This window comes from Morone saxatilis, unplaced genomic scaffold (genome assembly GCF_004916995.1).
Source record: "Morone saxatilis isolate NCDOM2014 unplaced genomic scaffold, NCSU_SB_2.0 Contig11, whole genome shotgun sequence".
NCBI classification, from domain to species: Eukaryota; Metazoa; Chordata; class Actinopteri; family Moronidae; genus Morone; species Morone saxatilis.
In genome coordinates, this window is record NW_023339663.1 from 15702228 (window position 1) to 15719050 (window position 16823).

Genomic DNA, 16823 nt, shown 5'->3' on the forward strand with positions numbered 1-16823 from the left:
TAGAAACATGGCAGTTCAACATAGTGGAGTCAGAAATGTTTGCAGAGAATGTGACTTAGGCCTAAGCCCCTCTGGTTCTCATCCCTCACTATGAATCTGGATGCTCTGACACACACACAGTTTAAATCTTCTGCAGCAGCAAAAGCATGTATAGACACCAAGATAACACCTTTACTGATGCAAAACATAATATTGAAGATCGATCACCTGCTTCAGAGTGACAAAGACATTACATTTGCATGATAATTTTCACTATATTGCAAAACGTATGTGGGCACTTGAACATTATTACACCCATTTTTGATTTATGAGCATCTCATTCCCAAACCACGTGCATTCATTTGCTGCAGTAACAGCGTCCACTCTTTTTTAAAGTCTTTCTTAAAGATTTTGGCACCTGCAGGCTGCAGGGATTTCCTCCCATTGAGAACATCAGCGCTGTCTCACAGTCGATGTTCCAGTTCAACCCAAAGGTGGTGAAAAGGGTTGAGCTCGCTTTGATTAATTAGAAAAGGGCCTCCCCCAAACGTTTAACACAAAGTTAGAAGCACATTCTTATCTCATAATATGATGATTTCCAATCATATGCAGCCTTAAGATTTATCTTGATTAGAACACCCGGCATCCTAAGCATACGTTCACAACAACATGTAACAAGTACAATCCGGAAAGCTCAAACATCGCTGAAAATCTGTGGAATTACATCGTTTTTCACAGATGCCTTACATCCAGTTTGATCAATCTGCCCACTTCTGAAAGGTGAGAATGTGCAAACAGCCTCTATCTGTTGAGCTAATACAGATGTTTTCAGAAAGTAGCTTCCATAATGTATTGATTCGGAGCCGCGGCTTCAGCCAAAGACAGATTATTCTGCAGTTAATGGTTGTTTTAAGCTGGAGATTAACAATGGGTTACCATTTCCCGGTGTCAGTATGTACATATGAACCAGGACATACTAATGCACGAGTGTGAGCCATCTGGGAGGGGGCGTAGCAGGGGATTTGGAGGCTGAGAGGAAGAGGAAAAGGAAGAGGAAGGGGCATATAGGACAGATACTGAATTAAGGAAAGTTGTAAATAAGGTGGATGCTTTACAATCACTTAATTTGTGGCTGTCCACCCTTTAGTTAAGAGTGTTTTACACATCACAGCGTTCTTCAATAACACCTTTTGACCCTCATGTAGATGATTCTCACGTGGGTTGCTGCTATTCTCAGAGGACGCTCTGCGTCAATGTTGGACTCCCAGGTGAGCTGGATTCTCTTATCCTCTCGGGGTCATCCATCTGTCCACATGAAAAAGAAAATCCTCCTGACACTTCTGCTCGTTCCCTTCGACTATCATTTGTGACAAGCCCCTTGTTCAATAGTAAAACCATGTTTTTGCAGCATGTAAATGTGTATGAACAAGGCAGAGATGGTGCCTGAGTGTGCTGATCACCGTTATACTATATATAATTTATTTGTATTTTCAAATAAATGTTCTCAATACTAAAGACCGGAAATGAGAACGCTCTAATCCAGTGTGCTGTGCCGTGACGCTGTCATTGGTCTGCTGCTTCCAAGCCCTCTGGCGCACACACACACACAGACCATCCTCTTACTCTCTGTGATGCATCGGTCCCTTTCACTGTTAATCCAGCCGGGATGTGCCTCTGTGCATTGCTGTACTTTTGCAATCTGATGAATTCCCAACGGACGTCAGGACACATCACATTTTAAAGCATCAACTTTATACTCTCTGGATTTACAGTCAGTGGGAGCTTCACATCAGAGCCTCTGGTTCAGAGGTGGGACAAAAGTCCCAACCAGGAATGGCGACAATGCTGCTGCCCATCACTCTCTGCCTCAGTAAGGACCTTTCTTTAATTGTTGTCTGAGTGTGTGTATTTAAGTCTTCTGGAAAAAGTTTTTAAGTGCTGAGTTTGCTCTTGCTTGTCCCATTTTGTACTCTCTCATTGGTTGTGCAGTTTGTGTCTGTTGACTGTTTCTGATCTGTCTCAAACTGGACTAAGGTTCAGGTTGAATTTCAACAGGTTTGTCCGAAAAAAGTAGTTAAAATGGCTGTTGAGGGTATTTTATATCGCCTGTTCTGAAATTGAGGAGAGAAAGGTTTTACAAATGCACTTACCTTAATGAAATGCTTACTGTCCCCTCATGTTCTGATTGTCTCTCTCCTCCTGTGTGTGTGTGTGTGTGTGTGTGTGTGTGTGTGTGTATTTTGTGTACAACATCATGGGGGCATGAATTCTACTATCTAGAGTTTTGGGGTTTACTCTGCACAGACACAACATTTTTATGAAACACGATGAAATTAACATACATCTACATTTTCTAAAGAGAAACACAAAATGGTCTGCGGAGAGTAAAATCATGAATCATCATTCAGGTATAAATAGAGGAATATAACACCAACAAGTCTTTACAACAGCAGCCTTTAACAATGTGTATTCATACATGAATAATAAACTCGTCATGCAGGACAACCAGGACAGCAAAAGCTGAATCACAGCTGGACTTTGGCGTGACAGTCTCTCTCTGGGGCATAGATGGATAGATAGAAATAATTTGGGAAAATCACTTCTAAAAGTTAAAGATAAATACAGTAGATAAAATAAATGACTGACTAATATGTTAAATTATACAGTAATGAATATTTTGTGAGTAGATGGTTTTAAAGATGAAATTGACTCTTGGTTGGTGCTACTGGTTGCAAACGTTGGCTGAATGTTACTAGAAGACTGTGGACGCCCTTGTCCCGTTTAAATCAGGGGGCTATTGTTCATATTTTGAACTTGCTACAGTATACTGTGATATATTTGAAAATAGCGTTCTTCCAACTATGTGGCAACAGTCTGGGGAAGGCAAAGACAATGTAAAGTAAGCACAAGACAAACTGAAGGCTAGATGTGCACACTGTACTGTAGCGAACTCATAGCTCCAAATAAATGCCTGATTTCTGTAAATAGATTGGGCCTGAGATTCAACCCCTCAACCACATCCGACACCTGTAGAATGAACTGGAACCAGGTCTTATACCCAACATCAGTGTTGGACCTCATTGATGGCCAAATGGAACCAAGTACCTGCAGTCAGGATACAAAATCCGAGACTAATATCCGTGATTTTGGTGTCCACAACAAACTGTATTTGTCTCATGTACAGGAAGACAACACACCTCCACGCCTTTGTATGCTGCTCCGGTCAAATTATACTTTCACCAGAAGTCCTTTGCTCCAAATCAGTGTTTAAATATTCTAGTCAAACTCAAACCAATCTCAGAAGGATGTGTTATGTATGAGCTGATCAAAGCTCTCAAACAGCTGATAGCTTTGTAGTCCTACACTGAATTTGGCTTCGAGGATGTATAATCCCTCCAGATGAATGGAATACAACATATTTCTGTATTTGTTTGATCCGTCTAAGCACCGGATGGATCATGTCTCTGTAAACATAAACAATGTGTTTCACTCCACAAGATTTGATGTCTCTTTCTCTCTCTTTCATCCCCAATGTCCCCAAATACACATTCATTTATTTACACAAGTTTTGATAAAAAATATCTGAATGTAGTGTTCAGACTTTTCTCCTGTCGTTTCCTGTCCACCAGGTTTGATCCCTGTGTGTTTCGGAGCTGCGATTCCTGTTTCATGTGGGTCCATCTACAAGAGTTTTGCTCAGTGTTTACTCACACTTGGAGACAGTTTGGTGGAAACACAAAAAGACCAAAACACGCAGGACATTGACGCAATCTGCAGGTGTGTGTGTGTGTGTGTGTGTCTGCCAATCACTGTGGTAACCATCCAGTAACACCTTGTCTGTCTTGATACAGCTGGTCCCAAATTGTTAAAGTTATAATCCTTAAATCTGCTCTTATGAATAGTTGCATTAGCCCTGCTGGCGGCTCTAGGGATGTTGGGCGAGCACTTTGGTCCCAACTGCCATAAATTAACAACTATTGGATGGATTTACTCGGTTTTCAGAGGATGAATGCTTCTCGTTTTGGTGACACCCTGACTTTTGCTTTAGTGTCTTCTAGTAAAATAATTTCTTTTGACTAAACACCTTTCCCATCAGCTTCAGCTGTATTTTAGCATGCTAACACACTGATGGTGAATCTAAACATTATACCCACTAACATTATTCACAATAGATGTAATGTGTGCTCATAGAGAGAGAATTACGACCCAACTTTTCCTCTCAGACGTACAGGACAGTCAAATTACTCACTGTTTTTTGTTTATGGCCCGCAACTTTATTTGGTTCAGACTCTTGTGTCTCATCAGTGTTGTTTCCAGATGTAACAGGCAGAAAATATATTCTCTCTCACGACTTAAAAAAACATGATCTTCTTCTGTTTCATTAGTATCATGAGTAGCTGCAGCTTGTTTACTGCCTCTGAATGTGACTCTGGGACCAATATTATTACCTTCCGTTATCATCAGTAAACACGGGTGTTGTCAGATAAACAAGGGCTTAAAAGTTAAAGATTATATGTTTAAAGAGTAATTGAACACCAGGATGTAAAGACATTGTCACAAGAAACATTGTTTGTTTCTGTTAGGTTTGAAGTTTGAAGTGTTTGTTTGTTGCACCCGTAAGCACACCCATCTGTCATGTAATGGTTTCCTGCAGTTCCTGTACATCTCTGCAGAAACATGAATGGTTAAACCACAGGAGGTTGGCAAAAACATGATTTTTAGGAGTGTTAATTACTCTGCTCAGGTGTATTCACTGTATTAGTTTACTTTCCTACCTTCCTGGTAAATGATGCAGCCGTTACATTTCTATGTTCACTTAACGCTGATGTCTCGGTTCCTTGAAGGTCCTGGAACGCATTCCACGTTTGTGCCAATTCAGCTCTGGCCGGCTGTCCCGGAGAAGCAGCAGCTGTCTGGGAGTCTCTAAGACAAGAGTCCAGGAAGACACAGTTTTCTGGAAACCTGTACGACATGTGTGCCAGCCGCACCACCCTCCCGCCCAGCTCTGTGCCTGCACCCCAGAGCCCTCCCACCTCCGACCAGACCAACCAGGAAACACTGAAAGGGCAAACATACAAGCACAGCCCCACCCTCACCACACTGTTGTTCCCCTTATGCAGCACCCTGCTACTTCTGCTCAGGAGTTAGTTAACCCTCTAAGTCTTTTAATCAGAGTAATGACAGCTGGCCGTCAGAGTCCGGCCCCCCTTACAATCCTATCACATGAGGGTAAACACTCTTCAAGTCAAGCTCATCACGATACATATTGATCCTAAAATAAGGATTTCAACAACTGGATCAAAATGAAACATCTGGTTCAGTGTTTCTTATGTGGATGAGCTGGTGCATCTATTTATGCATTAAACTAAATTGGATTGTACAACAATTTCAAGTGTTTCATTTGTGATTAAATTCACATCATGTATTATTACACGGTCATACTTTTACAGACTGGAGTTAATGAAGGGACAGAAGAATAAGACCCTACAGTTATAAGCTAATATTTGTTGTAAACACTTTATTTTGTATCTCTACTGCAGTAACACCACGTGATTTTTAGGACAAAAGAGGTTTTAGGGGACGTTTTAACGCCAGGTGTTCAGATCTGCTAGTGATCCAATCAGGTGCGATTCAGAGGAGAGTGTTATTACAGGGTTTCACAACAGTGTGTTTGTGCTGTAAGTTTAATTCAACACCCTGTGACAGGTTTTATGTCAGAAAATTTGATTTCTGTATGAAAGCATTCTCTCTTTTTTTGTTTGTGCATGATGTTGCTACATTTTATCACTTGTTTTGAAACATTTAACGTCTGTAGTAGTTTTCTAAGCAGTTATATGATGCTTTTTCTATTCTGAACTACTATTTACAGTAAAATTTGACTTTAATCCATTGAATGACTTTATGCATCCTCTGTGTGGGACACATCGGACACATAGCACGAAAAATCAACAACACAAAATTACAGAGTACAAAAAAGTATAAAAGTGCAAAGTCAGTGGTGGGAAGTTTCCCACGTTTGATCCTTATAACATTAACAATTGCTGTGATTTTACTTAATGTTGTATAACTTTTCTTTGATATTGAGCGAGCTCTGATATGCAACCACACACTGTGTTTTATTCACTGGTTTTCACGTTAACAATGCATTTACTGTAATATCTTTTGATTTTTGGTTATTTGAATTATTATTTTTTCACAGCAGTATGGAGTAGTACTTTTTAACCCAACGAAACTTAAATTAAAGGTATATTGACATACACAATGCAGAGTTATTCTCCCTAAATTGCTACTATTACTTTTCTTGAAGTCATGGGCTTTTGTGTCGACTGTGTGTGTGTGTGTGTAATGTTAATGCTCTTACGCTGTTTCATAACAGCAGAATCATGAGTAGATTAATCTCATCTGTCTTTGTAGCAGGTTGCACCTTGAAACCCTTGACAACAGTCTTAGTGACCTCAAAGCAAGAAGGATAAATAAGTGAGTGATGGTTGGTTGGTTGTGTGGCGTGTTGTCAGAGGTGAAAAGTTAATGAATGCAGCACGTTGAATTTAACATCCTGCTTTATATTTTTCTTTTAGATTCATGCGTTACGCTGATTAAATATCAGGTCCCCACCGTGCAGCATCAGTAACTGCTATTTCAGCTTTAAGCGTCTACAGTTGACTGAGGTACCAAATCACATTTTGATCTGAAATCAACCAGACTGCAAGTCAAAAAGTCTCTTGTCTACTTTTTTACTTAAAATGCTCCATGTTTAAAAGCCAGATTATAACCCTGATTTGGCCATTTGGACTGATTTTCAACACTGTGGACAGTCTGCACAGAACATGGCAGGTCACCACATACAGAGAAGGTTAGCTTCAAATCTGACTGAGCCTCAGATTATGTTGACCAGGACTGATTTTATGTGTGAAATATGAACACATTTGAAGGTGTTACTGTAGTATAATATAAAAGCAGTGTCCCCTTGTACATTAACTGTATGTATTTTCATTCAGAAAGTACTTTTAAATTGTTTTTACAGTAGGTTCTTAAGATAATACGATAATTAAAGAGAACAAACTAATGAAGATAAGCCAGCTACTATTAGCCAGATGCCAGTCTGACTATCAGGCAAAATAATTATATATAAAAATAAAATAAAGTAAATTACAAAAGTATAGTTTTCATAAATGATTTCTGCATTAAAAAAATCGAATTGTAAAAACTCCACATATGTTCTTTAAATACTTTTTTTGATGGTCCATCACTTCAAAGTCCTTTTGTTATAAAATATAATGGTGATTTCTTTACTAAAACAGGACAACATGACTGGAGGATAAACTAAGTCTTTGAAATGTCCCCAGAACACCTTGCTGTGCCTGCTCGCTCTAATCTCTATTTGTCCAAATCTGCAACAGCACTATGAAATCTTTTTAAAGTGCTCCAAAGCCCTTGTATTCTGTGTCCAGCTGTTGAAATGTTTAAGATACAGCAAAAGAAAGATTCCTCGTGCCAGCTCAAAGTCAGTGAGATGCAGAACAACATTCATGGGATTTTGACCAATGCTCTATAACAGATGGTGTGTAGCATAAAACATGGCTGGGATTAAGACTTTCATAGTGGATTGTACTATCTCATCCATATGACCAGGATTTTAGTTTATCACATAGACAAAAGCTACAACCCTGTAAGCTGTACTGTACATCATATATGATTCTGTTAATACATGAAATAAACATGAAATAAATAAATTAAGAGTAAACAATTGTCTAATCTAATATCTCTGACGACAAGCCGCTGGTCAGCTGCAAGTCCGATAACTTTCTATTAAAGCTTCTATTTGGGAGTTTGTCCTCATCTGAATCAAGGGTGTAAGGGTCTATGTTATGATTGAAAACCAAATGTTCACTGACTGACTGAATGTTCAGTAACTGTTTCTATTTTTAATCAGAAGGCTGTTGAAATGCTTCCTACAGATAAATGATAGTCAGAGATACTGTACATTATATCAGTGGCCACACACCTGATATAAGTACAATGGAAGAGCTAAAACACACTGGTCCCACTCAACTGGTAACCTCTGTGGCAAATGAAGCCAACATAAACTAACAAGGTAAAGTAACAGGCTGGCTCCAGAAGTGAGTCGATCTCCATAAAGCCCCATTTTACAATACCCAATTTCACAGCAGAAATAAACATTTTACAGTCTGGTACAAAAAATGGTCTTTTCTCATTTCTGTACAGGGGGGTGAATTTTTTTTTTTTTAAGTCTTAAAGTTATACATGATTCAGGGCACAACTGCTTTAAGTGACAGGCGGCTGTTTCAGTAAGCAGGTTTCATTCAGCTTGCGTCAGCTCCACGTATTTGCCCATTTTTGGATTAGCCAGGAGCCAGCAGTGTCAGGACGGAGAGAGCTGGCCACGCTGCTTCACAGAGCTTCACAGTGGCTTTTCAGAAACCTATGGGTGACGTCACTAGACACTAGGGGCTAGGGGGTGCAGTCACCAGCCATTTTGTTCCCAATCCGACCCCTGGTTATGTGCTCGTGCCTTGTGTGTGTGTACCCTATCAGCTGTGTGTGTGTAGGTTGGGTGCCACATGCTTTTATTGAAAAAAGGAGAACCTACTTATAAAATAACTCATGTTAAAAGTCATGAGAGTGTACTATTTCTTAGCACCCCGGGTAGACTATTAGTGGCCCAGCAGCAGATTTTTACCCAGGAGACCCCCAGTTTAATCCAGCCATGCTGTCATTAATTTATATAATGTTTTTAACATGTTTATTAATTTATTTATGGAATGTGTGTAGGCCTACCATCTTATCTCAGACCCAGGCCTGCTATAAATATCAGAGACAGACTGACCTAAAAAAGAGAAAGAGAAAGAGAGAGGGGGAACACAAGCAAACATACTCACTGTAGTGACAAATGTGTCACCTCAGAGTGAAATGTTTAATAGTCAAATGTCCAATTAGACCATGTGAGTCGTGTGCGCCTGGGTGTGGGCTATATATTAGGGTACCACTCACCAGGTTTACTTCTAAAGACACTCAGAAGAACGAACAGAGCATCTGGACTACTTTGGAGAAGTTAGTTGCGTTGTGAAAACCCTTTTGTAGAAGCGTCTGTCTGTGTCCCGGTGCTGTGAGTCTCGGAGCTGGTCCAGGATCATGGAGGAACTGGCCCGAGAGAGCATCAGCCTGATGGCCCGGTCCGCGTCCCATGCGGACCCGCCGCGGCTCGGCTCGTTTGGCGCAGTGTTCATCATGCTGAAGTCCGCGCTTGGAGCCGGACTGCTCAACTTCCCCTGGGCTTTCCAGAAAGCGGGGGGAGTGAACACCGCCATCAGTGTGGAGCTGGTGAGGAAATCAAACACCTGCAAGTCTTACTCACTGTTGCTGTTTGTTTATGAAATGTGTTAAAGGGTTGTTGTGCATATAAAATGCCCTGCAGGAGTATATTCTTAATACTTTAATGGAACAGTTCATGAGGTTTTATTGATCTTTATCTTTAAATATGTTGCTGTTCGGGGGGGGGGCAGTTTGACAGTATGTATGTATAGACTCACCACCCCTCTGTCTCTCCCGGGTGTGAAAGAGGCACATCTTTTTCACAGGTGAGCTCTAATGAAGCTTCCAGTTTAGGTGAGGAGCTGAACTTTCAATGCACTGCATCTTCTGACTGCCACAAAAAATGTGTGTGACTGAGCGTGTGTGTGTATGGATGGGCTTTCCGAGAATGGACCCAGTGGCCCAAGAGGTCACAGGGATCCTAAGATGGAGCCATTGATTGATTGACGGTTTAATCACATATTTCTGCTCTGACAGGATACAGTTACATTCAGATCAAAACAAGAAAGGGAGCCGACATCTCGGAAAATATAACTTGCAATAGGCCCACAGGTTTCTTTTGGCCATCTGCTGTGACAGGAAACTTCAGAAATAATTAGTCAGTTAATCAATTAGTTGATTGTCAGAAAATGAATCATGAACTATTCTGATGATTGACTGAAGGACATTTTTTAAAAGCAAAAATGTAAAACATTTCCTGGTTCAAGCTATGAAATTGATGATAATTGCTTTGTGTTTTAGACTGTTGGATAGACAAAACAGACGAGGAGGAAATTTGTGATACACATTTTCTGTTACTGTTGTTGTTTTGATAAATTATTAATGAAAATAATAATTTGTAGCCCTAGAATTTTTTTTTATATTGCCTCTCTTTCTCTTCAGTGTGAAGTCCTGAATTGAGATGCAGTTTTTAACTAATACAGTCGACCTATAAAATATCACAGAAAAGGAGTGAGAGGATGAGGGGCCTTTTACGTGCCTGTGTACGGGGGGCTCTCTCTTATAATCCATGGTGTGTGTGTGTGTGTAAATTAAGGTTTGGTTGAAGTTCCCCTCTTGGCGTCCCTGCAGGTTTCACTGGTTTTCCTCATCAGTGGGTTGGTGATCCTCGGCTACGCCTCCTCAGTCAGCAGACAGACGACCTATCAGGACGTGGTGAGCGAGGTGTGTGGACGAGCTGTGGGTCAACTCTGTGAAGTCTGTTTCTGCTTCAACCTCTTCATGATATGTGTCGCCTTCCTGGTGGTGGTGCAGGACCAGCTGGAGAAATGTGAGTGATCAATTAAGTTATTTTACAATGTATTCATTATTACAGCAGACCACAGGCTCCTACATTTATTTTACCCTTTCTCTCTGCGAAGAAAGTATGAACATCAGTGTAATGATCAAACGCTTTCCTCTTCTTGTTGGACATGCTGAAAGATATATATTTCTGTGACTGACACATATTATTTGACAGATATATATACAGATGTAATCAACTAACATCATCAACAAAGGTCTTCATATGTGGCCCATCCAAGGCCTCAGTGCTTTAGATCAGTGGTTCTCAACCTGGGGTCCAGGAACCCCCAGGGGTCCTTGAGGGTGTTCCAGTTTCACTATTATTTCATTGACTAGAACCCACTGAGTGAATGTATAAGAATTACCATCCTGTCTATCCTACCATTCATAAGTTTCACACTCTTCACTTCTGAGACCACATCCTATAAAATACAGGTCCACGGCCTGATGTGTATCAATTTGGGGTTTCCTTGACAACAAAAAGGTTAAGAACCACTAGTTCAGGGGTTAAGACATTGAATAATAACAGCAATAACCAGGGTATAAATTCACTTCTTCTTGTTTGCTGTTATCTCTCTACTATCTAATAAAAAAATACAATTCTCAAACAAACAATTATCCCCCTTACAGGCAGATGTTGTCTTCCTTTGTGAGCTCCAACTAATCAGAAGGACCAGTTCAAAACACTGCGGCGCAAATCTGAATTATTTCTCAGTATTGAAGGTCCAGTGTGTAACATTTAGGAGGATCTATTGTCAGAAATGGAAAATAATATTCATACGGTATTCTTTCATTAGTGTATAATCCCCAGAATGTAAGAACAGTTATGTTTTTGTTATCTTAGAATTGCTGTTTTGATGTTGAACCGCCATGTTTTTACAGTAGCTCTGAAGGGACAAACACTGGCTCTAGATTGGGCCTTTTGTGTTTTTCTACACACTCCACAGCCAGTTCTTATTCCCAGATGTCAAATACAGACGTGAGCGGTGTTCAGTTAGATGCCACACAACCTTTAAACAGCTGTATTGAGAAGTCCAGAAGGAACCTAAAGGACTTGAAAAGCCTTAAAAAGCTTTTTACAAGTATTAAAAAGTCCCACATTTAATTAAAAAAGTCTTGCACATTTTCTTTTGCCTTTTGTTGGCTATAATGTAAATCATAGAATTTTTTTTATACTTGATGTGAGCTGTTGAAATACTAAAAATGTGATTCTTTTATCAGCGTATATACATAGATACATACATACAGCCTGTTCAGTTCCTTTTTATGGAGTTTAATATTTTCATTTAATAATGTGACCATTTTAGTTAACTTAACTCATTTAACTTAAATTAATCATTTTTTAACTGGTTAATCTCTCCATCCATTTTATGCTGCTACATGTCGCATTAGTTTGATTAATAATATCATTAGTAATTATTGTACCGGATGTGATATAATATCTGGGCCATATCGTCCCTGCTGGTTTTCCATCATACTTTGGATGACAGTGAGGTATTGAGAGTATTAAATTGAATTCTATGTTGTATTAATTTTTTTTTATAAACTAATATAATAATAACTCACCAATAATTTACTAATCTATATAATTGATCTATGAACTTATATGTTAGTGAAACATATTGTGTAATCTGACAGATTCCCATTATAAACAGACATTATAGTTTAGTTGGTTCTGGTTTAGCTGTTGATCGTCATGAGATATTGGTTTCTACCGTGTTTACATGTTGTTATGTTATCAAGGTACCCAACTGAGTTTGTGATCAATTTAGCAGCCATTTCCTATATCAAAAAATTAATCTCTTTCAGACCACAAATCATCTGCACTTTAATTTTCATCCTAGCGAGTATCAGGGTAAACAGACATTTTTTCCTTTGTCATTTTGTCCATCTGAAAACCCTCAAATCCCTTTAATGTTTTTGCTCTGTTCCAATTTTAAACAGAGCATCTGATTGGATTTACAAACACACTCTCCCCAACCCCCCTAAAAATATCAATTTGATCATAAATTCTTCGCAGAGCACTGTGCAGATGAAGCACTTTGTGAGATCTCCAAGGACGAAATAGCTTTAAACATATTCACAGGAATGTTTTAATTATTCTTCATGTGCATCCACCAACATCAAAGCATTTATCTTTCCATTAAAAATCATAAACCGCGTTGTTTAACAGACTCTTTTATAAATCTAGACTTATAAGATTCAATGAGTCTTGTTCTGTATTGTTGTATCCTGATTGACAGCGTTCATTTTGACTTGTTCTTCCTCAGTGTGTATTTCTTTATATGAGACGGTGACTGGGTCCAGTGAAGGAGAGATGCCGTATCACTGGTACACCGACCAGCGATTTGCCCTCTTCATCATGTGCCTTTTCATCATCCTACCCCTGTCCATCCCAAAAGAAATTGGCATCCAGAAATACACAAGGTATGTAGCACTCATCTGCAGTCAGAATCACATCCAGCTTTAATGGGATTTAACTGTTTTCTCCTTGTGTCAGTGTGTTGGGGACGCTGGCTGCTACATATCTGTGTGTGGCAGTGATTGTCAAATATTACCTGATGGACAGCCACCCTGCTATAATAACCCCAGAGCACAGCCAAGGGTCAGTAGTACTGTTTTTAATGGATGCATGTGTGTGTTTATCATTGGTTTCTCCCTTTATACATCCATTGTTGTGTGTGCATCAGTTAATGTTTGTGTGTCTTCTGTGTTTTTCAGTTTGAGTTCGTGGGCTTCAATGTTCAGTGTCGTGCCGACTATCTGCTTTGGCTTCCAGGTATCAACTTCAGACCAACATGAGGAAATAACTTTTATTTCAACTGTATAAAGTGCTTTTATCTGAAGGTCTTTACTAACCTCCCAGTATTCATGTTGTAATATGTCCAATAAATGCAAAGGCTTAACTTAGAAATGCAAAGCACAACTCACAAACCCAATGCAAAAGCAAGAAAAACAAACAAACGCTGGGTCTCAAACTGTAATTTAAATTTTTGCAAGTTAAAACCAACCCAAGTAAACACAACTCGAAGGCAACATTAGTGGAAGTCAGGGGCAGATCTGGAGGGGTGGGAAATGTCTGGCCACTCCAGTTTGGTGTCAAATGCTTATTAATTTATATGTATTTCTATTTGTTTATTTATTTATTTAAATATAATCTTAAAGGCAATTTAATTATCTTTTTTGGCCACATTTCAAACTAAGTGATTCAATTAAAAATGACATGTATTTGGAAAAATGTCTGAAGATTTAGAAATAAAACAATTTGTTGATTTTTAATATGACCTTTAAACATTTCTGTTCAATGTTTTACTAATGTGCTGCAATAATGTAATGTTTTTGAGTTCAAATATCTTCATGTGGGGGCTTAGTAAAAGTGATTGTTTGTGATGAAATCTGCGGATATTTCTCCCCTTAAAGTCTCTATACCACCCTTTAGGAAGTATCCAGCCCTTGTTTACATACACATGTTCATAGCATATACAGCCATAGCATAATTATTGATACTCTCAAACTATAAAAAAACTTCCATGACTCTGGATAACAAAGTATGAAATACAGAAGAAAAACAAAAAAGTAATTCCCCACAAACTGCTCTGTGTGTGTGTGTGTGTTTGCAGTGCCATGAAGCCTGTATAGCAATCTATAGCAGCATGGAGAACCAGAAGCTCTCCCACTGGGTGATCATCTCTGTGCTCTCCATGTTCTTCTGTTTACTCATCTACACTCTAACAGGTGAGTTCACATCTTAAGACCTCAGTGCATCATGTGCTCACCTGAAAGCCACAACACGTCCCCTCTCTCACTCTGCAGGTGTGTACGGCTTCATGACGTTCGGACGAGCAGTCGCCTCAGATATTTTGATGTCATATCCAGGAGACGATGTGGTCATGATCATTTCCAGACTACTTTTTGGAATATCAATTATCACCATCTATCCTATTATTCTTCTCCTGGGGAGGTAAGTGACAGCAGAGCTTGCTTTGTTTTGTGTGAGTTTATGTTTTAACCTCTAACGTGTTGTCTCTGTGTGTGTGTGTGTTGAACAGATCTGTCATCCTGAACTTGGTGCTGCGCATTCAAAGACGGCGTCGAGGAGTCGTCACTAGTTCGTTTGAGACTCGCTGCAGAGTCGTTCTCACTGTGATCTGGATCACCATCACTCTCCTCATTGCCATGTACGTCCCCGACATGGGTGAAGTCATCAGTGTCATCGGAGGAATAAGCGCCTTCTTCATCTTTATTTTTCCTGGTATGTAAACAACTTTAATATGTGTATCTATCTGTTTTATATTTATACACGATTGATTGATAGATATGAGTTGGACAAACCTGCATGGATGCTGCTACATAAATAAAGTTCATAGTTAATATAAAGCCGTGACTCACTAAGGTTGCACTGGCTATGTGGTGTCTGTGTGTGTGTGTGTTTTACAGGTCTTTGCTTAGTGTTCACAATGCAAACTGAATCTGTGACTCCAAGAGTCAGGTGAGTACAGACTTTTAAAAATTCCTTTTCTTATTTTCTAATAAACTTTCTGATAAAACTATGTCAGTGATATGAATTATAGGGAAAACAGGGACAGAGTTCAAGTGGTACACGTTCAGTTAATTAATTCAAATTGCTAATGTGACCAAAAGATTCTTTCACTTTACCACAGGACAGCTTCTTTCAAGGAAACTCATATTTTCCTTATAATTAGTACCAGTTGAAGTTTAAAATTAAAATTTAAAATTACAAACTGATATAGTGAACTGATCAGTGAGTTAAATCAAGTTAACAGAGGGGAGGGTTACATAAAGACCTGCTGATGGTCATACAGACATATATATATATATATATATATATCGAGGTCACATCCTGCCAATTAGCGATTACAAAAATCCACAAAGTCCTTTTAGAGTCTGGATTGCATTATCACACAAGAAGGAAAGAAAATGGAAGAGAGAAGGACTTTCAAGAAACAAATAAATGCATCAATGTGTTAATTCCAAGAGTAGATTTGATTCAACATGAGGATGTTTAAATAAAGGGAATTATGATGAGTGATTATTAATTACTGTTAAGCAGACAATTCATATTGTTGCCTGTTAACTTGATGTTGTCTTTGTCTTCATGTCTCTGATTTTCTTCTCTACAGGGTGGTTTTAACCATTTGGGGAGTCATAACTGTTGTAGTTGGAGCCTTCATCTTTGGACAGAGCACAACCATCGCTGTCATGGAGCTTTTCCAAAAATTTTGAAATTTCAGTCTGTGATCTCGACTCTCGCTGTGACTTCTGAGAGTTTGATGTAATTCACCTCTTTTGCACAACTGAAAGTTTGTAAAGGTGGTTTAAGTTGTATATATGAACCTCATCAACGTCCTCCATGACCTGGATATAAAACTATTTACTATGTGTAACAATAGTTTTGTTTGGGTACTTGGATTTTAATGGATTGTTAATGGATTGTTAATGGATAATTATATAATGCCAAAGAATAAAATGTCTAAACGTATTCTTAAGTATGTGCAGAAAATATTGTATGAATATATTTATCTGTTTTATTATTTAATTTAGTTTACTGACAATATATTAAATGTAAAATCACAAAGTATTCCTTCTTTGAGTCTTCATTTGTACTTGCAGACACTGCCAGGGGGCAGTGTTGCACTGCTGAAGCATTATTTATTTATCTGCATAGTCATATGAGTGTAACTGCATATTGGCAACACAGATAAAAAGAAACACTGTTCTAAATGTTGTTATTTAGGTCCCAGAGATCATTTTTACAGGAGAGTGCTGTGTTTAAATCACCTAAACAAGACAGAATTGATTTTTAAGGCAAACATGTATTGTGTGCCCTTGAAATACATGTTTACATCTACTAGATGACAATGTAAGTGACTAACAAAAATTTTTTTCTTTAAAGTACAGTATTCTTATCTTTCCTCCGCATTTTCCCTTTCTCTCTCTCCACTGACCTCCACATAGCCTGAATCATTTGAGTGATATAAATCTGCAGCTTTCATTGAGCACAGATTGATGGCCGAGGTATGCTGAATATCACTGTTTATTGTTTATTGACGTCAAGCTTAAAGGAGTTATGGCACAATGCCTGTGAGCGTGCACATGCTCACAAACGTGTATGAGTGAGTAATGATTTACACTAAATCCAGAAAATGGGTGCTGGTGGGATTTTCTTAAAAGGAACATCAGCCTAACTTCAAACACACACACACACA

General features: G+C 38.9%; 2 protein-coding genes across 2 annotated transcripts in view; both read left to right on the forward strand.

Moving 5' to 3' along the window:
* The window catches only part of nrn1lb (neuritin 1-like b), a 5320-nt gene extending 193 nt beyond the window's left edge, over positions 1-5127 (forward strand). Inside the window, exons 2-5 of the mRNA XM_035652049.1 lie at positions 1185-1247; positions 1756-1849; positions 3609-3756; positions 4824-5127. Coding sequence (XP_035507942.1) covers positions 1185-1247; positions 1756-1849; positions 3609-3756; positions 4824-5127 — 609 coding nt within the window. The remainder of the gene's footprint in view (positions 1-1184; positions 1248-1755; positions 1850-3608; positions 3757-4823) is intronic.
* Positions 5128-9132: 4005 nt separating this feature from the next.
* On the forward strand, positions 9133-15840 carry slc38a8b (solute carrier family 38 member 8b). The gene is made up of 10 exons (XM_035652367.1): positions 9133-9321; positions 10384-10582; positions 12867-13023; positions 13097-13201; positions 13318-13375; positions 14217-14331; positions 14410-14557; positions 14646-14848; positions 15034-15085; positions 15738-15840. The coding sequence occupies exons 1-10, from the start codon at positions 9133-9135 to the stop codon at positions 15838-15840; spliced, it is 1329 nt and encodes a 442-aa protein (XP_035508260.1).
* Positions 15841-16823: the final 983 nt, after the last annotated feature.

What these genes read in the sequence shown, in the direction of transcription:
- slc38a8b (XM_035652367.1), top strand. Translation starts at nt 9,133, where the DNA reads ATGGAGGAACTGGCCCGAGAGAGCATCAGCCTGATGGCCCGGTCCGCG. An exon ending in CTATCTGCTTTGGCTTCCAG is followed by an intron (nt 13,376 to 14,216) that starts GTATCAACTTCA and finishes GTGTGTTTGCAG; the next exon opens with TGCCATGAAGCCTGTATAGC. An exon ending in ACTCATCTACACTCTAACAG is followed by an intron (nt 14,332 to 14,409) that starts GTGAGTTCACAT and finishes CTCACTCTGCAG; the next exon opens with GTGTGTACGGCTTCATGACG.